This window comes from Lonchura striata, chromosome 4, assembly GCF_046129695.1.
Source record: "Lonchura striata isolate bLonStr1 chromosome 4, bLonStr1.mat, whole genome shotgun sequence".
Classification (NCBI taxonomy): Eukaryota; Metazoa; Chordata; class Aves; order Passeriformes; family Estrildidae; genus Lonchura; species Lonchura striata.
The window spans coordinates 61,353,595-61,375,331 of record NC_134606.1 but is presented as its reverse complement, the minus strand read 5'-3'; the positions used below and the strand labels follow the sequence as shown (position 1 = coordinate 61,375,331).

At 38.7% G+C, this 21,737-nt stretch overlaps 1 protein-coding gene across 9 annotated transcripts in view; it reads right to left on the bottom strand.

The window, feature by feature from the left end:
* MAPK10 (mitogen-activated protein kinase 10) overlaps positions 1-21,737 on the bottom strand; it is a 146,622-nt gene that overhangs the window by 40,010 nt on the left and 84,875 nt on the right. For 8 of the 9 annotated variants that reach the window (XM_077782998.1, XM_077783001.1, XM_077782997.1 and 5 more), the window contains 5 exons: positions 14,810-14,939; positions 12,927-12,985; positions 11,829-11,967; positions 10,694-10,859; positions 7,416-7,487 (listed from right to left, as the gene is read on the bottom strand). In XM_077782998.1, the coding sequence (XP_077639124.1) occupies positions 7,416-7,487; positions 10,694-10,859; positions 11,829-11,967; positions 12,927-12,985; positions 14,810-14,939 (566 nt within the window). The remainder of the gene's footprint in view (positions 1-7,415; positions 7,488-10,693; positions 10,860-11,828; positions 11,968-12,926; positions 12,986-14,809; positions 14,940-21,737) is intronic. The other variant, XM_077783003.1, reaches the window with a different exon arrangement.

Genomic DNA, 21,737 nt, shown 5'->3' with positions numbered 1-21,737 from the left:
ACTACTGCACACCCTGGAACACATTATTGAATATGTACACGTACTTCAGAATACAAGTAAACATGCCAAGGACACCAAATGCCACCCTGGCATAGCCAGCTTTGAGCAAGTGCTCACCAGAAACCAAATGCACATGTTTTCCTGAACAAAGGAAAAACCATTTGAACCATACAGAAAATCTTCTCGGGGCCATCTCCTGGTTCTGATTCCTCACCAAACAGGTACTTCCTAACCCAAATGAGTGCTTGCTCAGCCTTCCAGATTTCAGATTCCTTCCAGCAGAGATGCAGAAGGGTCAGGAATTTTAGAACTAACCAAAGATGTTTCTATATGGAGAGGACCCAAATCAACTTTTCATAGATACTTCCCTGATAAATCTACATTCTCCTCCTGCAAAACTGCAGGTTGTCTGGAACATTCTCTTCACAAAACAATGAGAGGGAGCCCATAGGGAGAATATCTACCCACCCTTGCCCAAACTTCCACTGAGGTGGCTTTTCAGCCTTGCACTCAGTAAGATCCGACTGTCATTCAATGAAAATTGTGACATGCAAATTGAAATTCATCAAATGCAAGGCACAGGACACTCCAGAAACCAGAGATGTATGCACAACTGCATGAGCTTTGCTATCTTTTCCAACCTCATGGGCTGGTTCACACTTTCTTCCCAGAGCACTAGTGAGAATACCAAACATTCACGTTTGTAATAGCTCCTGTTCCAGTGATGCAGAAATCACTGCTCTGCCAGCTGAAAAGAGATGTTCACCTCCTCAAAACTGACTGAAGAAGATAATTATAGACATATTAGCAAAGCAAATCATGACACCTGATTTTACTTGTGTAGCTGTAGGCCAAAATATTTAGCACACAACACTGCTTGCCAATGGCTAAGGTGCAAACTCCAGTAAAATGTCAAGGCAGCTGAGTATGCCTGTGATAACAGCGAGCTTCTCTCTCCAAATTCTCCAAATTCTCCTAAAATGGACCTCTCTTTACCTCTATCTCTGTTGTAGTACTCCTGCACTTCTGTACTGATGTCTGCTCTGAAGAACAATTTCTAGGCCCTTACTTGCTTCAGCCCTTACAAAGCTGAATTTTAAGCATGAAAAATATAGTAGCCTGTATTGGATGCTGTACCTTGTTTTTAGAGGTTTTTCTGTTATTTCTATGCAATAAAATAAGGGGAACAGTCTATAAAAATACATGGTAGTTTACAGTAATACATGGGCAAAGCTGCTTTTTTTTTCACATGCTCCAGATACCACAGCTACAAAGGCTCCAGACCTGTCAATTCCAAGGAAATTCTGTGATCTATGGCACTCCCAATTACGATTGTGGAGATGGCTCAAACTCTTGAAAAGGATTAAAACCCTCCCCAAACCACCAAACCCTTATTTCCCTCAATTCTGCCTAAGTCATAGCAAACTCTCAGTTTTCTGATGTTCCAATCTCCTTGTTGAGACCTTGCTGAGATACCAAAACCCTCCCCTTTGTGCTTGTATTTGTTATATGCTTGAATTTCAACATGTTTTAACAAGGGCTTGCTCAGCACAATATCAGCTCAATCCAATAAGATTTCCTGAGAAAGTTTTTCCTTTCTAATTTTAAACACCACTTTCCACATGATGTTATGAAAACCTTAATATTTCTCAATAACAGTAATAAGATTCCTAAGTGTTCAAATAATTGCCTTAGTGACTTCTAATTTTCTTCTTGCCAAACACCATGGAATACAGGTGCTCTCCCGACAGATGCTATATGGAACCAAAAGGGAATTGCCACCATTTTACAAGGGTGAGGCTTCAAACCAACCTATGAATTTCTGTCTTTTTTTAAACTTTCTGTGACCCAGTAGGAAGCCTGCACTGGAGAAGGCTACTGCCTCCTAGGCTGCAGTGCTAAACAAGTGCTAAAAAATGACTAAAAAAGCCATGGGAATCCTGAGCAGCAAGCACAAGAATTAGTGGAGGCACAAGGGATGACTCACACTCTCCCCTTTCTCCCATTTTTTTTTTTTGATATATCTATATAAAAAAACCATCACGGTAAGAGAGAGCTACAGATAAGCTTGCCAAGGAATGTGAAACACACTACTCTGTGTGTAACAGACCACAGCATTGAAAACCTGTTTTATAGATCCTGCATTTCCTAGCTTCAGGTCCTCTTTTAGCTTCTTTTACATTTTGATTTTGAAGTATCTCTTCTCAGGTCTCAAAGACTGTCCAAGTACTCTTTTGTTACCTCTTCCAGTAGGAAACCCACAGGTAGTCTTTCTTGCTACAATACAAACAGATTAGCAGATCATCTGAGGATATTTTATGTTTCCATATCTGGAACAGGAGTCACAGAATATGCTGAGTTGGAAGAGACCCATCAGGATCATCAAGTCCAACTCCTGGCCCTGCTCAGCACACCCCAGGAGTCACACCCTGTGCCTGAAAGCTTTGTCCAAACGCTCCTGGACCTCTGTTGGGTTGGTGCTGTGACCACTGGCCTATGCTGGTGCCCAGTCATCCTCTAGGTGAAAACCTTTTCCTGACATCCAACCTAAACCTCCCCTGACTCAGCTTCATGTGATTTTGAAGGTGTTCCAGTTCTTTATTTTGATCCTGTCCAAATACCTGCATGCTCTTGACAAAAGGCACTTCAGTACTGTTTTGTCCACAGGTTCTAAATTCTCTGCTCAACTGTTCCCATCTGTTTCAGCTCAATTTAGCACAGCTGCCATCAAGAAAAAGATGACTAATGCCACAGAAAAACCCCCAAAACATTTGAGACCATCCAATTCTCATAGGCGCTAGAAAACACAATTAAAACTTGCCTCAGTTGAAATTCATACAAGGCAGCAGTGCATCCTGAAAATCTTTAAGGTGAGTGATGGGAAACAAGCAGTGGGACATCTCCACTGCAGCACCTGGGATCCTGTCCAAGAGCCACTCAGATGACAGACAGCATGGGGGTTTCATGCTAAATGCAAATTACACTATAATCTGTTGGAGTATACATATCTGCATTAAAAATAAAAACAAAAAAAAAAAAAGCAACAGAGAGAGAGAAAAATGGCAACAGCCAAATTATCCTCACATCTACTCTGAGACCTCTTTGAAACAGGCCTCAACTCATGAGCAAACTTTAAGGGAAATCATGAGTCGAAAACCAAATAGTCAGGGAAGAATAATCTAGGTCAAAAGCCAAATTTAGCTATCAATGCCATCATAGCTAACACACACTTAAGCAGCAGGCTAACATGAGCCAGCTGATCCTACCTGGAAAGCCAGGCCAGTAACCCTTAACAGTATCTTTTAAATAATCCTGATGCTAGTTGCTGTTTTTGATTTTAAGACAAAACAAGCCTTAAGAAAATATCATCCGGAACAAGTAAAACTGCACTTAACAAAAATGCAGAAGTTTTTCTTATACTGTAGTTTAAGAAACACCCAAAAATGCCCTCAAAACGCTTAAATTACACCTATTAATCCATGCAGATCAAATGCAATGATAAATTCTGTTTATGAGTGGTGGAAAGGCAGCACCTTTTCCTAAAATACTTTCTTCATGCAAACTTTTTTTCCTAAGGCAATAGAACACTTTCTGTCAGATGTCAGAGAGCATTTCTTAATCCCACCACTCTCAAAGACAGCTGGTAGGCAAGGAAATTTTTGAAAATCTTGCCACAGAAAACATTAACTCTATCTGTTAATGCTGACTTCTCTCTTCACAATTCCTTTTGGATGTTCATAATTACACAGAAGAAAGTTGGAATTTTTCTCTCTTCCTACTTTAATGGTATTTTCTCTTTTGACTATCTAAGACTTTAGGCTACTTGCAGTAGGAATTCTGTTCTCCATATTTACAATGGAAATTCAGGCCCAGCCAAACTTAGGATACTTGGCTATTATCACAATATGTTTCTATGGCTAAATCACCAATTCCCTTTTATCTGCTGAAGGATTCACAAGTGAAATTGCTATAGTACCATCCTGTACATGCCTCCTTCTTTTCAGTACTGAAAATAAATGCTCTGATCACTTTATTTTCCCCACTAAGTCATGTGTGCCTGTAGGACATCACTGTGGACTTGGGAGCTCAGATCTTAATAAAACTGTCTCACATGAAAGCATCCATTTTAAGTTTTCCCTTCTCTTCAAATAAAAAAAAAACCCAAAAAACCAGAAATACATTTCCAATCCTTAAATTGAAATCTTATGAGATTTTGAAGATGTTATTGCCTAGAGCTGAACGAGCTTTTGGGAAAGCCCTGGGATTTTCTAACATATTTCCAATGGCATCAAAAAGTTCAGGCACTTTTTAGCTGCTCACATGCTTTCCAATTTAACAAAAATGGAATAAGCATCAAAGAAACACTGAGCAAGAAACTCAGAAGTGGACTACAAAAGCTTACTGAAACTTGCCAGGAATATTTTAGTTTGCAAATCCTTCTGGAAATGGATTGAAAGGTGATTGAGAGGGTCTGATTTCTGACAAGGAAGTTTCCCTGACAGTATTTTGTAAAGTCTGCCTTAGCTGAATAACAAGGAATGAAGGTACCTGTCAGGTAATTTCTACCCAGTACACTCAAGGACACTGGAGGCTGTTCTTACTTGTCTGAAAACCAGCTGTATTCTATCCAGTTTCCAGAGCTTTCTTTCCTTGGCAGCTTAAGAGAGAGTTTCTTGTTTATGTAGATGAGAGGTTCTGAAATTAATCCCCTCTATGTTTTTATTTCCACAAAGACTTCAAAAATCAAATTTCATTTCAAGTCAGCAGCACCTGAGTGCAGTGGTAACTCAGTGGTATGATTTAGGTGAGATTAAATTTTAAAATATTTTCTTTCCATAAAACATGGCAGCAGCTGGGATTTTTTTCTTAGACGTATACTGTGCCATACACAAATGTTCCTACTCCAGACTAGAAATGAGAAAGCTCATATTGATAGCAAGTGGACACAGTAGACTGTCTTTTGAATGATTAAAAAGAACTGGTATTTATGATTTCTATACAGATTCACCTCTTCCAGCTAGAAAACTCTCTGTTCAAAAGTCTTAGGTAGCCCAAGGGAAATATGTAATATACTTCTGTGAAGTTTACCTGCAGCTGCACAATTGCTTCTCCAGCTCTTCCTGCACCTGGATTGAAACTAGATCTGCTCATCAACAGCCAGGGAGGGGTGGGAAATCATATGGATCCATACACAAAACAGTCCTTCCAACACTGACAACTCATTCATGGGGTCAAACTGGTTAACAAATGAGTACTGACTTGGAAATGAATGTACCAGGTTTTTTCTTCTTTTTTTTTTTTTTTTTTTTTTTTTTAGGTTTTTTTTAGTTTTTTTTTTTTAAACTTCCCACTCATCTGAATAAACCCACCATTAAAGCATGGTAGTAATTGTGACCTTGCCCACATACATTCTATTTCAGGATATAGGATTTCCAATGATTTAAAAAGTAGGACTATCCCACGATTTACACAATTTTTGCTGCATTTGTTAAAAAATTCAGTTGTTATTTTCAACTGATGCTGAAATGTTAACAAATATTTCAAGACCCTTTAACTACTATCCCTGATACGATGCTGTCGTAAGAGACTGTTTCCACAGCCAAACAGATACAGAGTCATTCTCATGTCTGAATGATTTTAAAAGCTACATTGGTTAAATTATATAGCATTAACTCTTTTTTCCAGACATGGACAAACGTATCTTCTAATTTGTTGTTGAAAAAGGAGAGCAACTCATTAACCACACTACTATGCTTTTATCCTGAAATCATTCTTTGTATCAACTAAAATCTCAGACTTCACTCAGAAAAGATTAAATGGAAATATCCTCAGTATTCACAGATGAACTTCAAGTGTATTATAGATAGTATAGTTTTTCTTTAATGTTTTTTGTTTTTAAGAGGAAAAGAGTGCATTGTTTGGAGGAAGCATTATGATGGTGTTTCTGAGACCACTGAAACACAGCATAACTAACACATTAAATTACAGATCTTGGGAATGCTGGGAGCTGATCTGCACTTTGACGTTACAGCAGAAGGTGGGTCTGCAGCTTGCTCCTCATGCTGCAGGGACAGCTCAGCACCTTAAAGCATCTCAAAGCTACCTACTAATAAAAAAAAAAATCACCATTTTAACCTCTCTGCCTTGTTTTGCATCCAGCAACTTTCCAGCCCCTCTTCCTATAAGACTGGAAGCAGTAAAGTGCTGCTGTCACCCCCTCAGCAAACAGGAGGTACCTGCTGTCCCTCCATCTCCCTGTTAGTGAAGTAGAACTGCATCTTCACTGGGTCACCAAGCAGAGCTCAGCTTTCAGAGGAAGTTGACAGAGCTGTGAAAACAGGACAGGCAGGACCCAACTTTGACAAACATGACATGAATTGCTCAAAAGTCAGCAAAAAAAGAATTGCTTCTATGGCTACATGCCTGTGAAAACTGGGTTTTCTTCACACCAACTGCCAGTGGCTGCTGATGCTAGATTTTCATGGTGCCTTTCTGCCAACTAGATGAAAATAAGATTCCTTTTTGTTTCCAAAAGTGAAGATACGTTATGTTGCCTCATTTTATTCTGATGCGCAAAACACACTTATTTACATTTCCAAACCAGCACGGGCAGGTTTAGCCTGTGACAAACTGGAGGCTAAGCAGACACCTCCTCTTTTGTTTTCATTTTCTAATATTGCTTTCACCACCTTGGAAGGGGTAAAAATAATATCACCCAAGACAAGAAGAACAAGATAGGAGGGAATACAGTTTAATTGACAACACAGACCTCATGCAAGTAAAGGGAAGTTCATTTTTAAATCAAGAGAATCTGATTTCAGGACAATTTGGAAACCATGGCAGAAAAACGGTTGCCTTAAACTGGGCGAGTCAAATTCTTCGTTTTGTTTTAAAGAAAAAAAAATGTTGTATTGGCTCAACACTGAGCCTATACAGCATTGAGATGAATCCAAAACCATGATGCATTAACAAGCAAAAGATTATGATGTCACCACAAATGTTATGAAGTCAGTATTTCCAAAACATAAAAGCAGAAAAACAGATTTACAGGAATGAGATGGGCCAAATTAGGACTTTTTTTCCCCTTATTTTTCCTTCAATGAATAGTAAATAAAGCTATCCAATTTGTTATCATAATGCTTGTTTTCTATATTGCTTATTGACATGACATAAATAGTATATGAAATGGAATGATTACAGGTTTTAGAGTAACTTAATTGACCAAAATAATTCTGTGCATCTGTTTTTCATTTTTAATTTTGTGCATATCAGTAGTGTGCTATTTTCATTTAGCCATACCTCAACTTTCTGCTTCTATCTTTACAGTCCTGGTACAGTCACTTTATGGTAAAAGGGTTGGGGTGGAGGAGAGGAACAAATAATAGGTGAAGCTGCAGCAAATGGCACAAGGATACAGTCCCTTCCTGGAAAGAGGATTTTGTGGCGAACCATTTCTCCCATAATGCATCCCACAGACCATATATCCACTAGAACAGCAGAGACAAGGAAGTGAAGAAGGAGGGAAAAAAAGCAACGTTAACTACAACATTTCACTCCTAGAGGAGGGCAAAAACGTTGATCAGCACAGTACACAGTTTGTTTTGTGGTTTTGCTGGGTTTCTTTTTCATGTCTCACCAAAAGCTAAAATAAGTAACTGAATAAATAAAAGCTGTGTCAATCAGCTCAACAGCAGTTAGTAACAACAGTGGAAAAAGTTTAAAATCAACATTTTGGGTAAAGATCCAGATCAAGTAAGTAAAGACCAAGTAACAAATTTATGGCTAAAAAATTCCTTTTTTTTTTTTTTTTTTTAGGAAAAAACCAAAACAACCAGATAATGGTAATCTGGAATAAATCCTACATAAATCCTACTTGCAGGGCTTCTAGGCTTTGTTCTTCAGCACTGAGTCTCCCTGCAGCAAAAAAGGATTTTTGAAAAGAGGTTCCATTTGGAACTGCTCACACAAGTAGAGGCCATATGGAAAAATACCACCTTTAAAGGTTATTTAAAACTCGTCTTTCAAGATCTATCCCTCTGTCCTATCTCTAGGTACCTATCATGGAGAGCATGACCTGAGTGGACTTTCTTTTGTACTGTGTAGGCACTCAAAATAAATGCTATAACAAAAGCTCCAAAGAACAAATATCAACAAGACTAAGAGCATTTCCTATTCCCAATCCTGCCTTCAGCTTCTAGATGAAATATGCACAGTTACCTTATCTGCTTGACTTGGATAGGGGATTTTTTGGCCTTTAAGTTCTTTAAAGAAGAAATGCTGGCTAGATAGTGACACAGTATTGACAGAAAAAAAAATTAAAAACCAAACAAAACCTGTCTTCCATGTGAAGAGGAAAAAACTGCTTTGAAATGCTTTAAAAGACTATGTTGTTTCTGAGCCTGAAATCCTCATTTTATCATTATGCTTGACCTACACAATCAATTTTCTCCTCTTTTTCTTCCCTTTTTAACCTTTAGAAGCAATCCAAAACAAACCAAAGAAACAAACAAACAACTCATTTCTTGGTGAAACAAAATAAAGGTGAAATGTTCCATTTGGGAAAAGGAGGGTACAGGTATCAAGGGCATGGGACAGCAAAAGCATGCCTGAGGCAGTTGCAGTTTTCTTCCTAGTGACAGTTTTGGGACCTTCCACAGAAGTGCAGCAAACTGGTGATAATTATGCATCTTTAGCCAACCAAGTGCAGAAAGAAAATGAAAGCAGTGAACAGTCCTTATACAGGCAGTGTACATAGTCAGAGGGGAAAAAGTTGGGGAACTTCAGTAATGTGGCAGCATAGGCCAGAGCAGGGAAGCAAAGAACAACCCTTTCTGTTGACTTCCTTGGGAGCTGGGTCAGAGCCTCCAAACAGAGCAGCTCCTCTGATGGTTGAGCTTCATTTCCAAACATTTTGTTTGCTTCCTCTCTTTGTTTTGGCTTTGTCCAAGTAAGACAAGATCATTCATCTTAAGCCAAATTCATTGCCCAGAGAAGTCAAAGGAAGTTTCTGTGTTAACCTCAATGGGCATTTGATCAGGACCCTTGGATGTGGCAAATAATAGAACTTTCCCAGTTGTGTACTTCGTCTCAAAAGCGTGTCTAACTTTTTCTTGGTGCAGTTTTAATCATGTGAACAGCAAATGCTCTCTCTGTCCTTTCTGGACAATAACAACAACAATAACCCTAATCATCTACTAAATGTCCTGGAGGGGAAAAAAAAATCAACAAAAGAATTCATTTGACAATAGAAGAACTCTGGATATTGACCAAAGAACTATCTAAAGAGTACAACTTCAAATTTCTAGTGGCACTTAGCAAAAATTGTAAACAAAATACTTTAAGGAATATCATTCCCTTATTTTCAGAAATTATTCTCTAAGTTAAGACTCTGCATAATAATAATAATAATAATAATAATAATAATAATAATAATAATAATAATAATAATAACAATAATTGTTATTATTATTGTTATTATTTAGCTTTTTTTAGACTTTTGTATTAAAATGTATACCTTAAATTCATAAACATTAAAAATAATTAATACAAGGACTTGCTAATTTCAGAAGAGGTTGTGCAATTATGTTTTCAGTAGTGCTGAAGTAATGGATTTTGCTCTCAAAATCAGTTTCACTGCCCTTTACAGGATGCAGTTGGCTGTTAGTAAATGTTCTCCTGCAGGTTAGCTAACCTCCTCAAAATAAATCACATAGGACACTTTTTAATAAATTCCTGGTCTTGTCACATTTCCTGTATTTGCCATCAAAAAGTCTCCTCGAACAGACAAATTATACCTTTAACAGCAAAATCTGAGCTATAGCTATTCCCTCATTTCCTGCCTGGTCTACCTGGCACTCAGATGCAATTCCCAGTTCTTTTACAAAATGAGACCAACTTAAAAATATTTCCCTTCATCTTCTGCAAAATTTGAGTTTTTCCTTATCCACTTCTCTATAGCAAGCATCCCCACCTGCTTTTCACAATATTTCCAAGGACCAAGATCTCTCTCAGACTATTCAGAAGAATATCCTATTTACTTCTAGGGACCTTACATACAAATTATGTTTTGTTTCATTTTTTTTTTTCAGCCTTTTCCTTTTCTCTTCAATTTCACTTTTAATTTAAAAAAAAATGAACTCAAACTGCAAAATTTATACCTAGATCTTACCAAGATGAAACCTGTCAGCAAAATCTGTGACTTTGTAAAATTTATCATGAAGAAGGAATTAATTCCTGAAATTCAGATCTAGCTCTGGATTTAGAGAAAATCTGGAAGGGCTAGGATTTTCTATTTCAGCTTGTACTTCTTCTTGTTCCTTCAACCAATTCAGAGATCCAGACTCAAATTTAGAGCACATCACTCGTTCAGCAATTCTAGTGGTACCCACATTATTTCATGGCCACAGAAGACCAAGATGAAAGCTCTGGTCAAAATTAGCTTGTAGTTGTAACTTCAAACATAACTAAGAATAAGTTTCCTTTACTCTGCAATCCCACAATGATAAGTTCACGAGCAGCGCATCCCAAATACATTCTGTAGCTGCAGTTCACAACAGTGAGGAACTGCTCTAACTCCAGGTGTCATTTCCCATCATTTCCCATTACATTTCCTGTGCCTCCTTTGGGTGTCCTTTTCAATGGTGAAGCAGAGCTTCCCTTGAGGGGAGCTGGTGCAGTGACACTGCAGCCCTACCGTTCTCCTTGTAGCCCATTCCCAGGATGACCTCCGGAGCTCTGTAGTAGCGTGTCACCACGTAGGGGGTCATCATGAAGCTAGTGCCTGCAGTTCTGGCCAGTCCAAAATCCAGAATCTTCAACGTGCAGTCAGATTTTACCACAATGTTACTTGGTTTTAAATCCTGCAAAAGATGGTGGAAAAAAAAATCGTGACTGTCCTTTAAAAAGCTGGGCACAGTTATGATATGGACAGATGCTTTAGGTCACCCTTCGAATACTCTTTCCCTCTTCTGACCAAGTTGCTATCAGAAATACTTGTAAATATACAACAAACTCTTGCTATTGTTCGTCTAGCAAACTGTTCTGGAAGTTGTTCTATCTCAGCATAGTGTGGGGCTTAACCTGGATAACAGGAGCCTACTGGCATTAAATTAATTGCATTTACTAGGATTAGTATGCAAGTGCTCTTTTGATTAGATTATTTTCTCTTGATGCTGTGAGCCTGATAGAGACATTCCAACTGCACATTTAGAGATACCTTAATGCTTCATTTATAATAATTCAACTCACCTTTTGCTGGATAACTATCTGGCCACCAAATCTAAAATCTTTTGCTAAACATATGATATGTCAAGAAAGGAGAACTCTGTAGAACAACATCCACTTTGTGACCCACTTTATCAGCCTTTCTTTTCTTCAGGGAAACATTTTTTCCCAAATGTTAGTGAAAGCAAATTAGTGAAAGCACTTTTCAATAAAGAAGTTAAGTCAGGGTATTTTCAATCCATTGACAATTCCCTCCTGCTCACAGTGACATGACCTAATCCCCCCTGCTATCAACTATCACACATCCACAGCCAGGTACCACATCCTTACCAGGCACAGCACTGATGTGGAAAAAGCAAAATGAGAGGATGCATTTCAAATAGACTCAGCAGTTTTTCATTTGCTTTAACACATGAAAATGATGGCAAATGCCAATTCCATATCCCCTGACCTCTGACTGTGGCTTTTATGTCTTTTATTCATTGCAGTGGGACACAGGGCTTTGACCCACAGTACACAAGAGAGCCAAATGGCTTCATGATCATTTCAAAGTCTTCATGATAATTTCATATGCCGCCTTAAATTTTAAGCCAAAGGCCCCCTACCCTGTGAATAATCCCTGCAGAGTGAAGATGCTTAATTCCACAGAGCATTTGGTACAGAAGGTAAGACATTCGCTCATGGTCCAGCTCCATCTGAATGACCTGGCACAGGTTGGCATCCATCAATTCCATTACCAGGTAGCTGAATGGAAAAGCAAAGCCACAGTGTTATTTTTTGTGTTGAAGGCAAATCACAGCATCATCTCAAATAAGTAACAATGCTTTTTCTTGCTCTAAAATTCACTTTCTCTCTGATGACTGAGAGTAACACAGCTGGAGACTGGGCCCACTAACTACAGCATCACGGTGGTGTTTGTATCTCACTGCTGAGACACCACTCTGTTAGCATACCAGGAAAACTGGTGGATTATTTTCCCTTTCTTGGTGTGTTCCCCATGGCAGACACTATACCCTACATAAGCAATCAGGCAGCACCACACAGAAACGCACAAAACCCAGAAGACCCACAAGCACCAAATGATGTAACTGCTCAGCCTTTGACCACTGCAGGGATGGCTACCACAGTACACATAGAAATCTGAGAGAAACAGAGGTGTCTGAGAGAGTAAAATATGCATGCCCGTGCAAAATGCCTCCAAAAATCCTCCTAAGCTTGCACGACTTCACAAAATTCTCATTACAATTAATTGGTTACTGCTGGAATCAGACTGCAGAATAGGAACATATTTCCATGCAATGTATACAGAATATGGGAAAGACAGAAAGATAAAAGGAGAGCAGCAATATGAAACAGAGAATAATTAAAATTTCATTCACAGCAGGTTTGTACTAGGCACAATAGTGGTTGTCCAGCAGGGCAAGGTTTCAACAGAGATGCTGATTGTCTTCTGCACCTACCCTTAGCTCCCCATGCAAATAACTTTACACAACAAATATGAAACCTGGTGTTTTTCACCTTAAATTGTCAAAAGAGCTCTCAATATGGGTATTCAGAATATTTTTCTATCTACTAGACTCACACTATCTTTTTTTGGAAGGGGCTACAACCTTTGTATTTTGCTGAATTATTACAATCAAGGTACACCACAATGCCCCACACATCCCTAAAGCTTTAGCTTAATTACTACCCCGGTTACTTACACATCCTGGAACTCCTCCAGAGATTTCTGTGGTGTGAAGACATTTAATAAACTTATAATCTGAAAAGCAAAGTAAGACAAAAGAATAAAGTGATATGCACAATCAGTTGAACCTGTCTTTAACTGTGTTAAAGAATAAACTGTTTTTTCACTGCTCTATTTGTATTAACATTTCTCACTTTATGAATCAGTAAAAAATCAGCAGCATTCAAAATAAAATACCACAGACCTTTCAGATTTCTTCTAGATGCACTTGAAATCATCTGAAACCAGTGACAAAACAAAGTGCTAAGGGTGAGACACTCCTCTCAGTTTTGAAGCTGCAGGTTCCAAGATCAGCTCAATCTAGCATAGCAGTCTTTGTGATACAGCCTGAATTTTCTTATTTATGAGGAATGATAATTTGAGGGGACAAAAAACCAAGGATAATTTTATTAAACAGTAGTCCTTCCTTCTCTCTGACATGACCTCAATTCATTTGAGGGCACATACATTCACATGGTGGCTGACACAAATCCCATCGTGGCAGGTACAACTTTTCAGTAGAGGCACTTTGAAACAGAGACACCCTGAGCAAAGACATCCTGCATACTTCAACTCATTTTCTCCTTTCTCTCGTTTGGTTAACATTTTTTTTTTTTCTTTTAATGGGCTGGGCTGATGAAAGACACTGGTAAGAAGAATGTGTGAAAAAGAACAGAGGAAACAACATTTCCCCTGTTTTCCCTCTGTGCAGGTAACAGATGTAGATGACACCAGCACTGCTGCCATGAAATCAACATCTGAATGTCACCCTTCCCACCTCCATTACCTCTTTAGGTTTTCTAACAGTAATTGTTCAACATTCTTTCTCTTTACTCCACATATTCTGACTTAAACATACCACCGCAAAAGTGTCTTTACAATCCTCTCCTTCATTTGCACTTCTCTGTACAGACAGATTGAAGCTCTGACCCAACCCACGTGGTGCTGTTAGCAGCTGTCATGCACCATGTTCAAAATTGTGTATTTAAAATAAGTGACACCCCTGCTGCTCCTCTGCTCTTTCCAGTCCATTAAAAAACTTCTCACTCATCCCTGCATTTTCAAATCCTCATGCACTGGGCTGGCTGAGGGTAGCTTCCATCAAGTCAACAGGGAAAAGACAGGAACGGTCCTGATCACCACAGTGGGAATGTAAGGATAAATCACTGCCCAGAAGTAAGGCAGAGACACTGTAGTGCCAAGTCCAGCAATTTGCCATTTTAGGGTCAGTCTTTTCTCTTTCCATGTGAACATGTGATTGAGAACAAGTGCAAAATCTCCCCTTACATCGCATTGTTATAAGCTCATTTATGCTCTGCATAAGGAAAAAGAGTCATTCCAAGTTCAGAGGGACAGGTAGACACTGCAAACTGAAAAAAATCTCTCCTAATGAAAAGGGGCACCCAGATATGGCAGCAGGAAATCTAGGAAGTAGAGGAAAATGAAATCTCTGGGACAGCCCTTTACAATGCAGTGTGGCAATCCTACATATTTCACTACAAAAAAACAGTTGAAACAGTGCCAGACAGTTCTAACAGATAATAGTTAAAATTAACATTCAGCCCTGGAATATTACTCCTGGTGCAGCATAGGAATATTTTCATTCATTATGGGTACTAAATAATATACAGTAGATGGTGCAAGAAGCAGGATAGTCTAGAACAATCCCAGTTTGGCACAGCCTTTAAAAAAGTAGGTGGAATACCCTCAGTCTCTCCTGTGGCCATGAAGTACCAGATAGAGTGCAGCCCTTGAGCATAATTCACTTCTAATTTCTTCCATTTAAAAGAGAAACCCAACAAAACAATTTATTTTCTAACACAGCAATGCACATAACCATTTCTCCTGCTGAGCACTTACATTTTTATGATTCACACACTTCATGAGGACCAGCTCCCTATAAGCTCTCTTGGCGTGAGTTTGGTTCTGAAATGGTCTGCTGAGCTTCTTAATGGCCACGTTTCTGTCAAGGACGGCATCATATGCAGCACTGCAGTGATGACAAACACAGGGGTTATGCATCTTAGAGGGTACTTCTCATGACAAATTCCTGAACCTCAGGTCTACCACTTCCTTTTTATTTTTGTCCACTGAGAAAAATAGTGGGACAAAAGAAGAAGAGCATTTCTAATAAAAAAAAATAAAGTTAAGAGATCAATAGAAAACATGTAGCACCATATCAGCAGAAGACAGCATACATCACTATTTCTGAACTCCAATTCCATTGGAAGTTAACACTTATTTTCAAAGGGTGGGGGAAAACATCAAGTAACTTCAGATAAAACTACAATAAAAACTGGATGAGAATGAAGTTGTTTCATAAAGTAACTCTCTGTGCATGGCTACAGCAGAAAAGGGTTTTGCTTTTGTGTTGGTGTTAAGAGCACTTTCACAACATGGCTCAACAAGTGAGCCACGGTTGCCCACTTACCCAAAATGAATTTTGTGTTTTCCTTATGATATTTCTAATAGAATCAAATTATTTAGTCATTCTTGGAGGCCGTATAATCAAATTCCAATCACATGTCTAAAAACAGAACCATTTTACAAGGTTTTTTACCAATTCCTGGTAACACAAAAAATTGTTACATATGCACAGTTACAACCTTTGAAAATGAAGAAATACATTGTTTGCGAAGTGAACTTTTAAAGAAGGGGCCCTAAAATGCTCCTTAAACTTCTATATATCTTTCACAACCTTCTGCTATTTTTATAAACATTACTTCTTATATATTTGAAACACGAATTTTGGTGGTTCAAATCTGACTGCATAAATTCTGACTTCTAAATACCACAAAGCACACTAAGTTCTAGAAGCATTCCCAAATGGACAGCATCCTCAGACCTCCTCCTGATTTTTCCTTTTACCAAGAAAGAGGAAAGGCATGACGTGAGTTTTCTGCTAGTCCATGAAAAGCAACAGTGTATTTCCCAGGACATAAATCAACCAAACCACCCATTGTTCTAAAAACTGCTTTCCTAAGCATGAAGTAAATATTCAGAATTCTGCAAAATTTTTCTCATTAACCATTGCTTACTGCAGACATTCAGTGACAGAGGCTAACTAACCAAGTTGAGCAGAAAGCATGCAAGCATCAGAAGCTTAGTCACAAAGCCAAAAAAATGTATAGGTGTCCAAAATAGGTAAGAAACTGTTGGTAATGTTTGGGAAACCACACAAAAAGAGAAGAATCAGAAATACTGAATTTTCACTACGTCTGCATAAATAACAAACCAAATGCACCCCATAAATAAGAGCAACTGTTTCCTAAAGGTGATGAGAAGTTTTGCAAAGATTACTTTTAAGACCTATTTAGGAAGTCTCTTGAGAGTGGTCTAGGGAAGTGAGCATTCCACGGCCACATCTGGAGATCTGGGTTGTACTCCAGGCTCACCAGTATGAGAAAGATAAAGACTGGAGCATTTCCACTGATGAGCCATGAAGATTATTAGGGACTGGAAGATCTGTCATACAGGGAGCAGCTGAGTGAGCTGGGGTTTTTAGCATGGAGAAAGATAGGGAACTTACAAATTTTCTTAAGTATCTGCTCTGAGGAGTAAAGAAGATGAAGCCAGACTCTTCCAGTGGTCCTGAGCAACCTGCTCTAGTTGACTGCTTTGAACAGGTGGGTTGGACCAGGTGTACTCCAGCATCATCCATTCTGTCAATTGGTAACTCTTGTTTGTTCTCCTATTCATTAGTAAGGCATAACTTCCATGACCCAGCTAATACCCTACTTGTCACATGCCTAAACAAGGATACGGCACTCACCAGTTACACCATACAAGCAGCAGCTTAGGTGACAAGGCTATCAGAGAGTGAGCCTGACTTGATTTCTCCCTAGCCACAGAATTTCACTCAACTAAACCTTGTGTTAGGAGGAACACGACATGTGATTTACAGCCTAACAGTATGTAGCAGAAAGCAAACCTCCTGCAGCAGCTGTCAAGAGTCATATCTCTCATTCTGATGTAGTTCAGCCACAACAGGGCATCGTAAAAGCCACAACTAAATACCCTTTAGTTCCATTAAGAAAGCATTGAACAAATAAAATGCAAAGCCCAAGAATTTAAATAAACAGGATCTTTCAATAGTTAAATATTTTGTCCTTATTGTTCATGGACATATACTGTAAATATATTTCAGCAGACAAATATCTCAGCTAATCCATATTACTTGATCACCCAACTTCTTTTTAGGATGAAAAGCCTACGTAACACTCATCTGAGCTGTGTAAGAGTACTGTGAATCATTTTGATATATTTTTTCATATTTTAATCTCATTAGATACATCATAAAAATACTGACTAGGAGTTAGAAAACAACAAAAGTTTGAGCAAACATTTTCCTCAGCTTCTGATCTCTGTCTGTCAAAGCAACAGACAAAAGCATCGATCTAAAATCAGAAAACCAAAGGCTTCTTAAACACTTGGCTTTTATGGTCAATTCCTGTTACTTGCATACCACAGAAGGGCTAAAGTAATCCTTTGTAGAGGAATATTTACTTTGAGACACAAAGTTCTTGACTGCAATTCTATCAAATGGAAGGTGTCCAACTACTTGAAGAAGCCAATACGTAAATTCATTTCACTGGGTAAATCCACAGCCCTGATGGTTTTTTATTGTGTTCATCAGAAAAACTTCCGTTTACAGCCAGCCATTTCTGCACTTCACTACAATGAAACTTCAGACACCAGATGTAGGTCCTCTCTCTGCTGCTTGCTGCACAAAATCCTTACCTTGGAACACCAAGGCTAGGATTGATGATAAGCCTTCTTAAGACAAACTTCAATCACTGGCAGAAGAGTGGCTGTATAAATATGTGGCTCCAGGGATCAGGAATAAGAGAGAGAGTAATGAGTGTCTGTGAACTGTGGTGAAAAGGCTGAGTATGAAAGCCACTCTAAATCTCAAATAAGAGACTGGACTTGCATCTAAAAGAGTTTCTCTGGAAACTCTATCTAAACACCTCTTGCTCAACTGTGAATTTATTTTTTCATTTCTACAGTTTCTTGATTTTATAGCAAAGACTCTAAATTACCCCTGGTCGTGTTATAAAATGATAGCTTTACTGCAACATGAGCTCAGAAAAATCCTCAAAGTTTACTACCATGTCTCTGGCAGCGGTACAGACAGAAAAGGCAGTAAATAAACTCTCTCCTTGTAAATCCTCTTTACAGTTAGTTTGACATGGTAAACGTTAGTGCTAAAAATGCCTTTTAAAACTAAATAATTTGAAACAAACCTCTTTAGCAGAGATAAAAAAAATTAGTGAATATAAATTCATGATTACCAAGACATATATGCAATCACAGGTATTTAACAAGGCTTTTTGCTGACTTTGGCAAGAAAAAAAAGAAACTCTTTTTAGTCAGATTTACACAAACCCAGGCCATCCTTTACCATGATATTCTGCGTGAGTTCAGACTATAACAATCAATGAATCAATAAGCAATGATCTGCTGTCATGTACTTGGAGGACCAGGCATTCATTTTTATACCTATTTTGAAAAGAAATGGAAAGCATTCTAGTTTCATGTCCAAGTTTCTATTTCAATAGACACCAAATAAATACTTAAAATTATTCCTCCCATCTTTTCATCAACAGGTAAACCTAACATTTATCAAGTCCATTATAGTCTACCCCAGAACAGACTGTTAAACCTATAGAAAATGTGTATTTTTTAAAGTAAACTCTTAGAGATGGGTTCTTAGGATAATAAAGGACAACCTGAAAATCACATTTAACAAGAATGCTAATGATCTCTCATCCTCAGCCACTGATCACCACCAATATATGGAGTAGAACACCTTCTATAGAAATGCTCAGACACACATCTAAATGTATATGCACAGATAGATAAAAAAGAAAACATAGATGGATGCATGTATGAATCCTTTCCACAGAATTTTCTCTGTGGCAATTTCAAAGGCCTTGGTTTCAGATAACTATCACTATTGCAGTTTCCAAAGAAGTAATTTATAGAAATGACAAGAACCAAATCTTTTTCTTATGTCAAGCAGAATTTCTGTAGATGTGGTTTATGAAGCTTAACCATAAAATGTTTCAAGTGCTTTACCTTCTCTCTACTTGCAGTCCCCTTTCAGCCAAGTACTCCAACTAAAATGAGTGAAAATGTTATTTTGCTTTAAGCAAAATTTTCTAAATATGCTCTGGTAAGGTTTTTTTGGTGGGTTTGGTTTATTTGCTCCTTACATTTCCCTCACGTATCAGTCCAAATTTTAGAATTAATTTAGACTTTCTCATTCTTAACTTGCATCTTCTCCTCTTGACATATAACTTCCAAGTCTCTAAAGGCAGACATTCACACAAACAGTGCATATTCTGTTCTTCAATAATTACTTTTAAACAGAAAAAATTTATTAGAGTAAAAACTCTCCAGAACGTATATTTAAATATAGTGAATGTTTTCCATTAAGCTAGTGGAAAAAGAAAAGAATTCCATATATGCACCAGGGTGCAGAAAATTTTCCTGAAGAAGTACAAGTCAAAGACTGCTATAACAAAAAGCCTTTAAATGTCCTTATTAAGTTTGGAAGCAATCTTTTGTGCTAAAAATAAAAATAAAAAAAAAACCAGTATGACCATGAAGAGTTGTAGACCTCTTGTCAGAATGGCTACTATACTCTTTGGATCAGCTCTATTCCTTCTGAAAATGCAGAGAAACTGAGACAGTATTCAGAGCTAAGGAAGACCAATACAGCTTCATAATGGATTACTGCTGCACTTTTCTTGTTGACAATTATGGTTCCAGACTAGTTTTTTGCGTATTTACATCAGCTCACAGCTTCTTGCAAGCTAGTGGAAACAGCCAGATTAGAAAATATAACGAAGCTGCCTCCCCAGCTGCTACACAAGTCATCATTTTTTTACTATCACCAGATTCCAGTTTCACAGAATAAATAAATCAGTTGCCAAGGTTTTCCATGAGGTTCCTCATCACTGCAGAGATTATTGATTTGGCTCAAAACATTCCTTCCTGCATTGCACAGAAACATGTGATCTATTACCCTGTGTTGGAATGATATAACATGAGAGGACTGAAGTGCCTGAATTGCTTGGAATTATCATCCCAGTCCTTGAATGAAAATTCAGCATTGCTGTCAAGATTAATAGTGAATTCTGCAGTGCTTAAACTTCAAAGATTTGCCACAAAAACTGGAAAATGTTAAGAAAAAAAGTTCAAATATGTGGCTCTATTTTTATATTATTTTACATTTCAGTGTTTTATCAGGAAAGACAGCTGGTCTCACTCATCCCCTCCCTCGCCCTGCTGCCCATGCTGTTGTGGATGCAGCTCAGGATGTGTTTGGCTTTCTGGGCTGGATCATGTTCAACCTCTCATCCACCAGCACCTCCATGTCCTTCTGGGCAGGGCTGCTCTGGATCTGTTCATCCCCAGCCCGTGCTGATCCTGGGGTTGCCCCAGCCCAGATGCAGTGTCTTGTACTTGGTCTTAAAGGTTAAAGGTCATAAGCCTGCAAATTTGCTGAGATGCACTTGATCTCTTTGTCTGTGATTAATGAAGGTATTAAACAACCCTGGTCCCAGTATGGACCTCTGAGGGGCACCACTTCTCACCGATGTCCATCAGGACTCTGAGCTGTTGACCACAACCCTCTGGATGCACATGTCCTCCCCTCAAATCCATCCCTTGCCATTTTAGAGAGAGAAGATGCTATGGGGGACTATGTCAAAGGCTTTTCAGAAGTCCACATAAATTAGATGTGAAACACTTCCCTTGTCCACTAATGGAGTCACTCCATCACAGAAAGCCACAGGGTTGATCAGGCAGGACTTGTCCTTGGTGAAATCCTGCTGGCTGTCCTGAATAACCTCCATGTCCTCCATGTGCCTTAGCACAGCTACCAGGAGGATGTGTTCCGTGATATTCCCAGGCACAGGGCTAAGGCTGACAGGCTGGTAGTTCCCAGGGTCCTGCTTACTGCCCTGTTTGAAGGTGAGTACAAAGTTTCCCTTTTTCCTGTCATCTGGGACTTCACCTGACTGCCATGGATTTTCAAATAGCATGGAGGGTGTCTTGACATCTACATTAGCCAATTCCCTGAGAGAGCTCTTATCTGCCAAAATTTCAGATGGGAGGGCCTGAAGAAAGGTGTTTGCACCATCATATATAAGGCAATGTAAAAGAAGCTTCAGGGATAAAAAAGGATGGAACACTTATTTTTAATAAACATATTTACAATAAAAGTTAGTTATCTTTCTAATTATGTGAGCTGGTGATGCCCTTACAAGAATAATTTTGCAACCCACCAGTTATCAGTTGTGCATATTGAGGCAAGATAAAACTCTTCCCATAGCCATTTTCTCTCACAAAGACAGTGGGGATACAGGGATACAGCGGGAAAGGCAACGTGGAAACAGCCATAAAGTTCACACATTGCCTAGCACACCACTCAATGGGCTCTGGCTCAATTTGGCAGAAGATTAAAATATTCATGAGGATGATGAGTATGGAGCATGTTTACATATTTCTCACCTGCATGTGCTCTGCTAATTCTGTGTACTTGGCTCGGAAAGCCACTTGGCTGTTTAATACTCCTCTGAACAGAACTGTAAAATCACTGGTACTTTCTGGTCCTGAATGTCTCTTGCCACTAACTCAGTACACAGTCTGCTAGCTGCCAGGAGGTTTTGTCAGCTGCCAGCCTTGGAAATTCAACCTGGGTAGCAAAAGGAGCCAAGTTTCTTTTCCATCCTGCTTTAAAAGGACTCTAGACCAATACACTTTCTTTTACATGTGA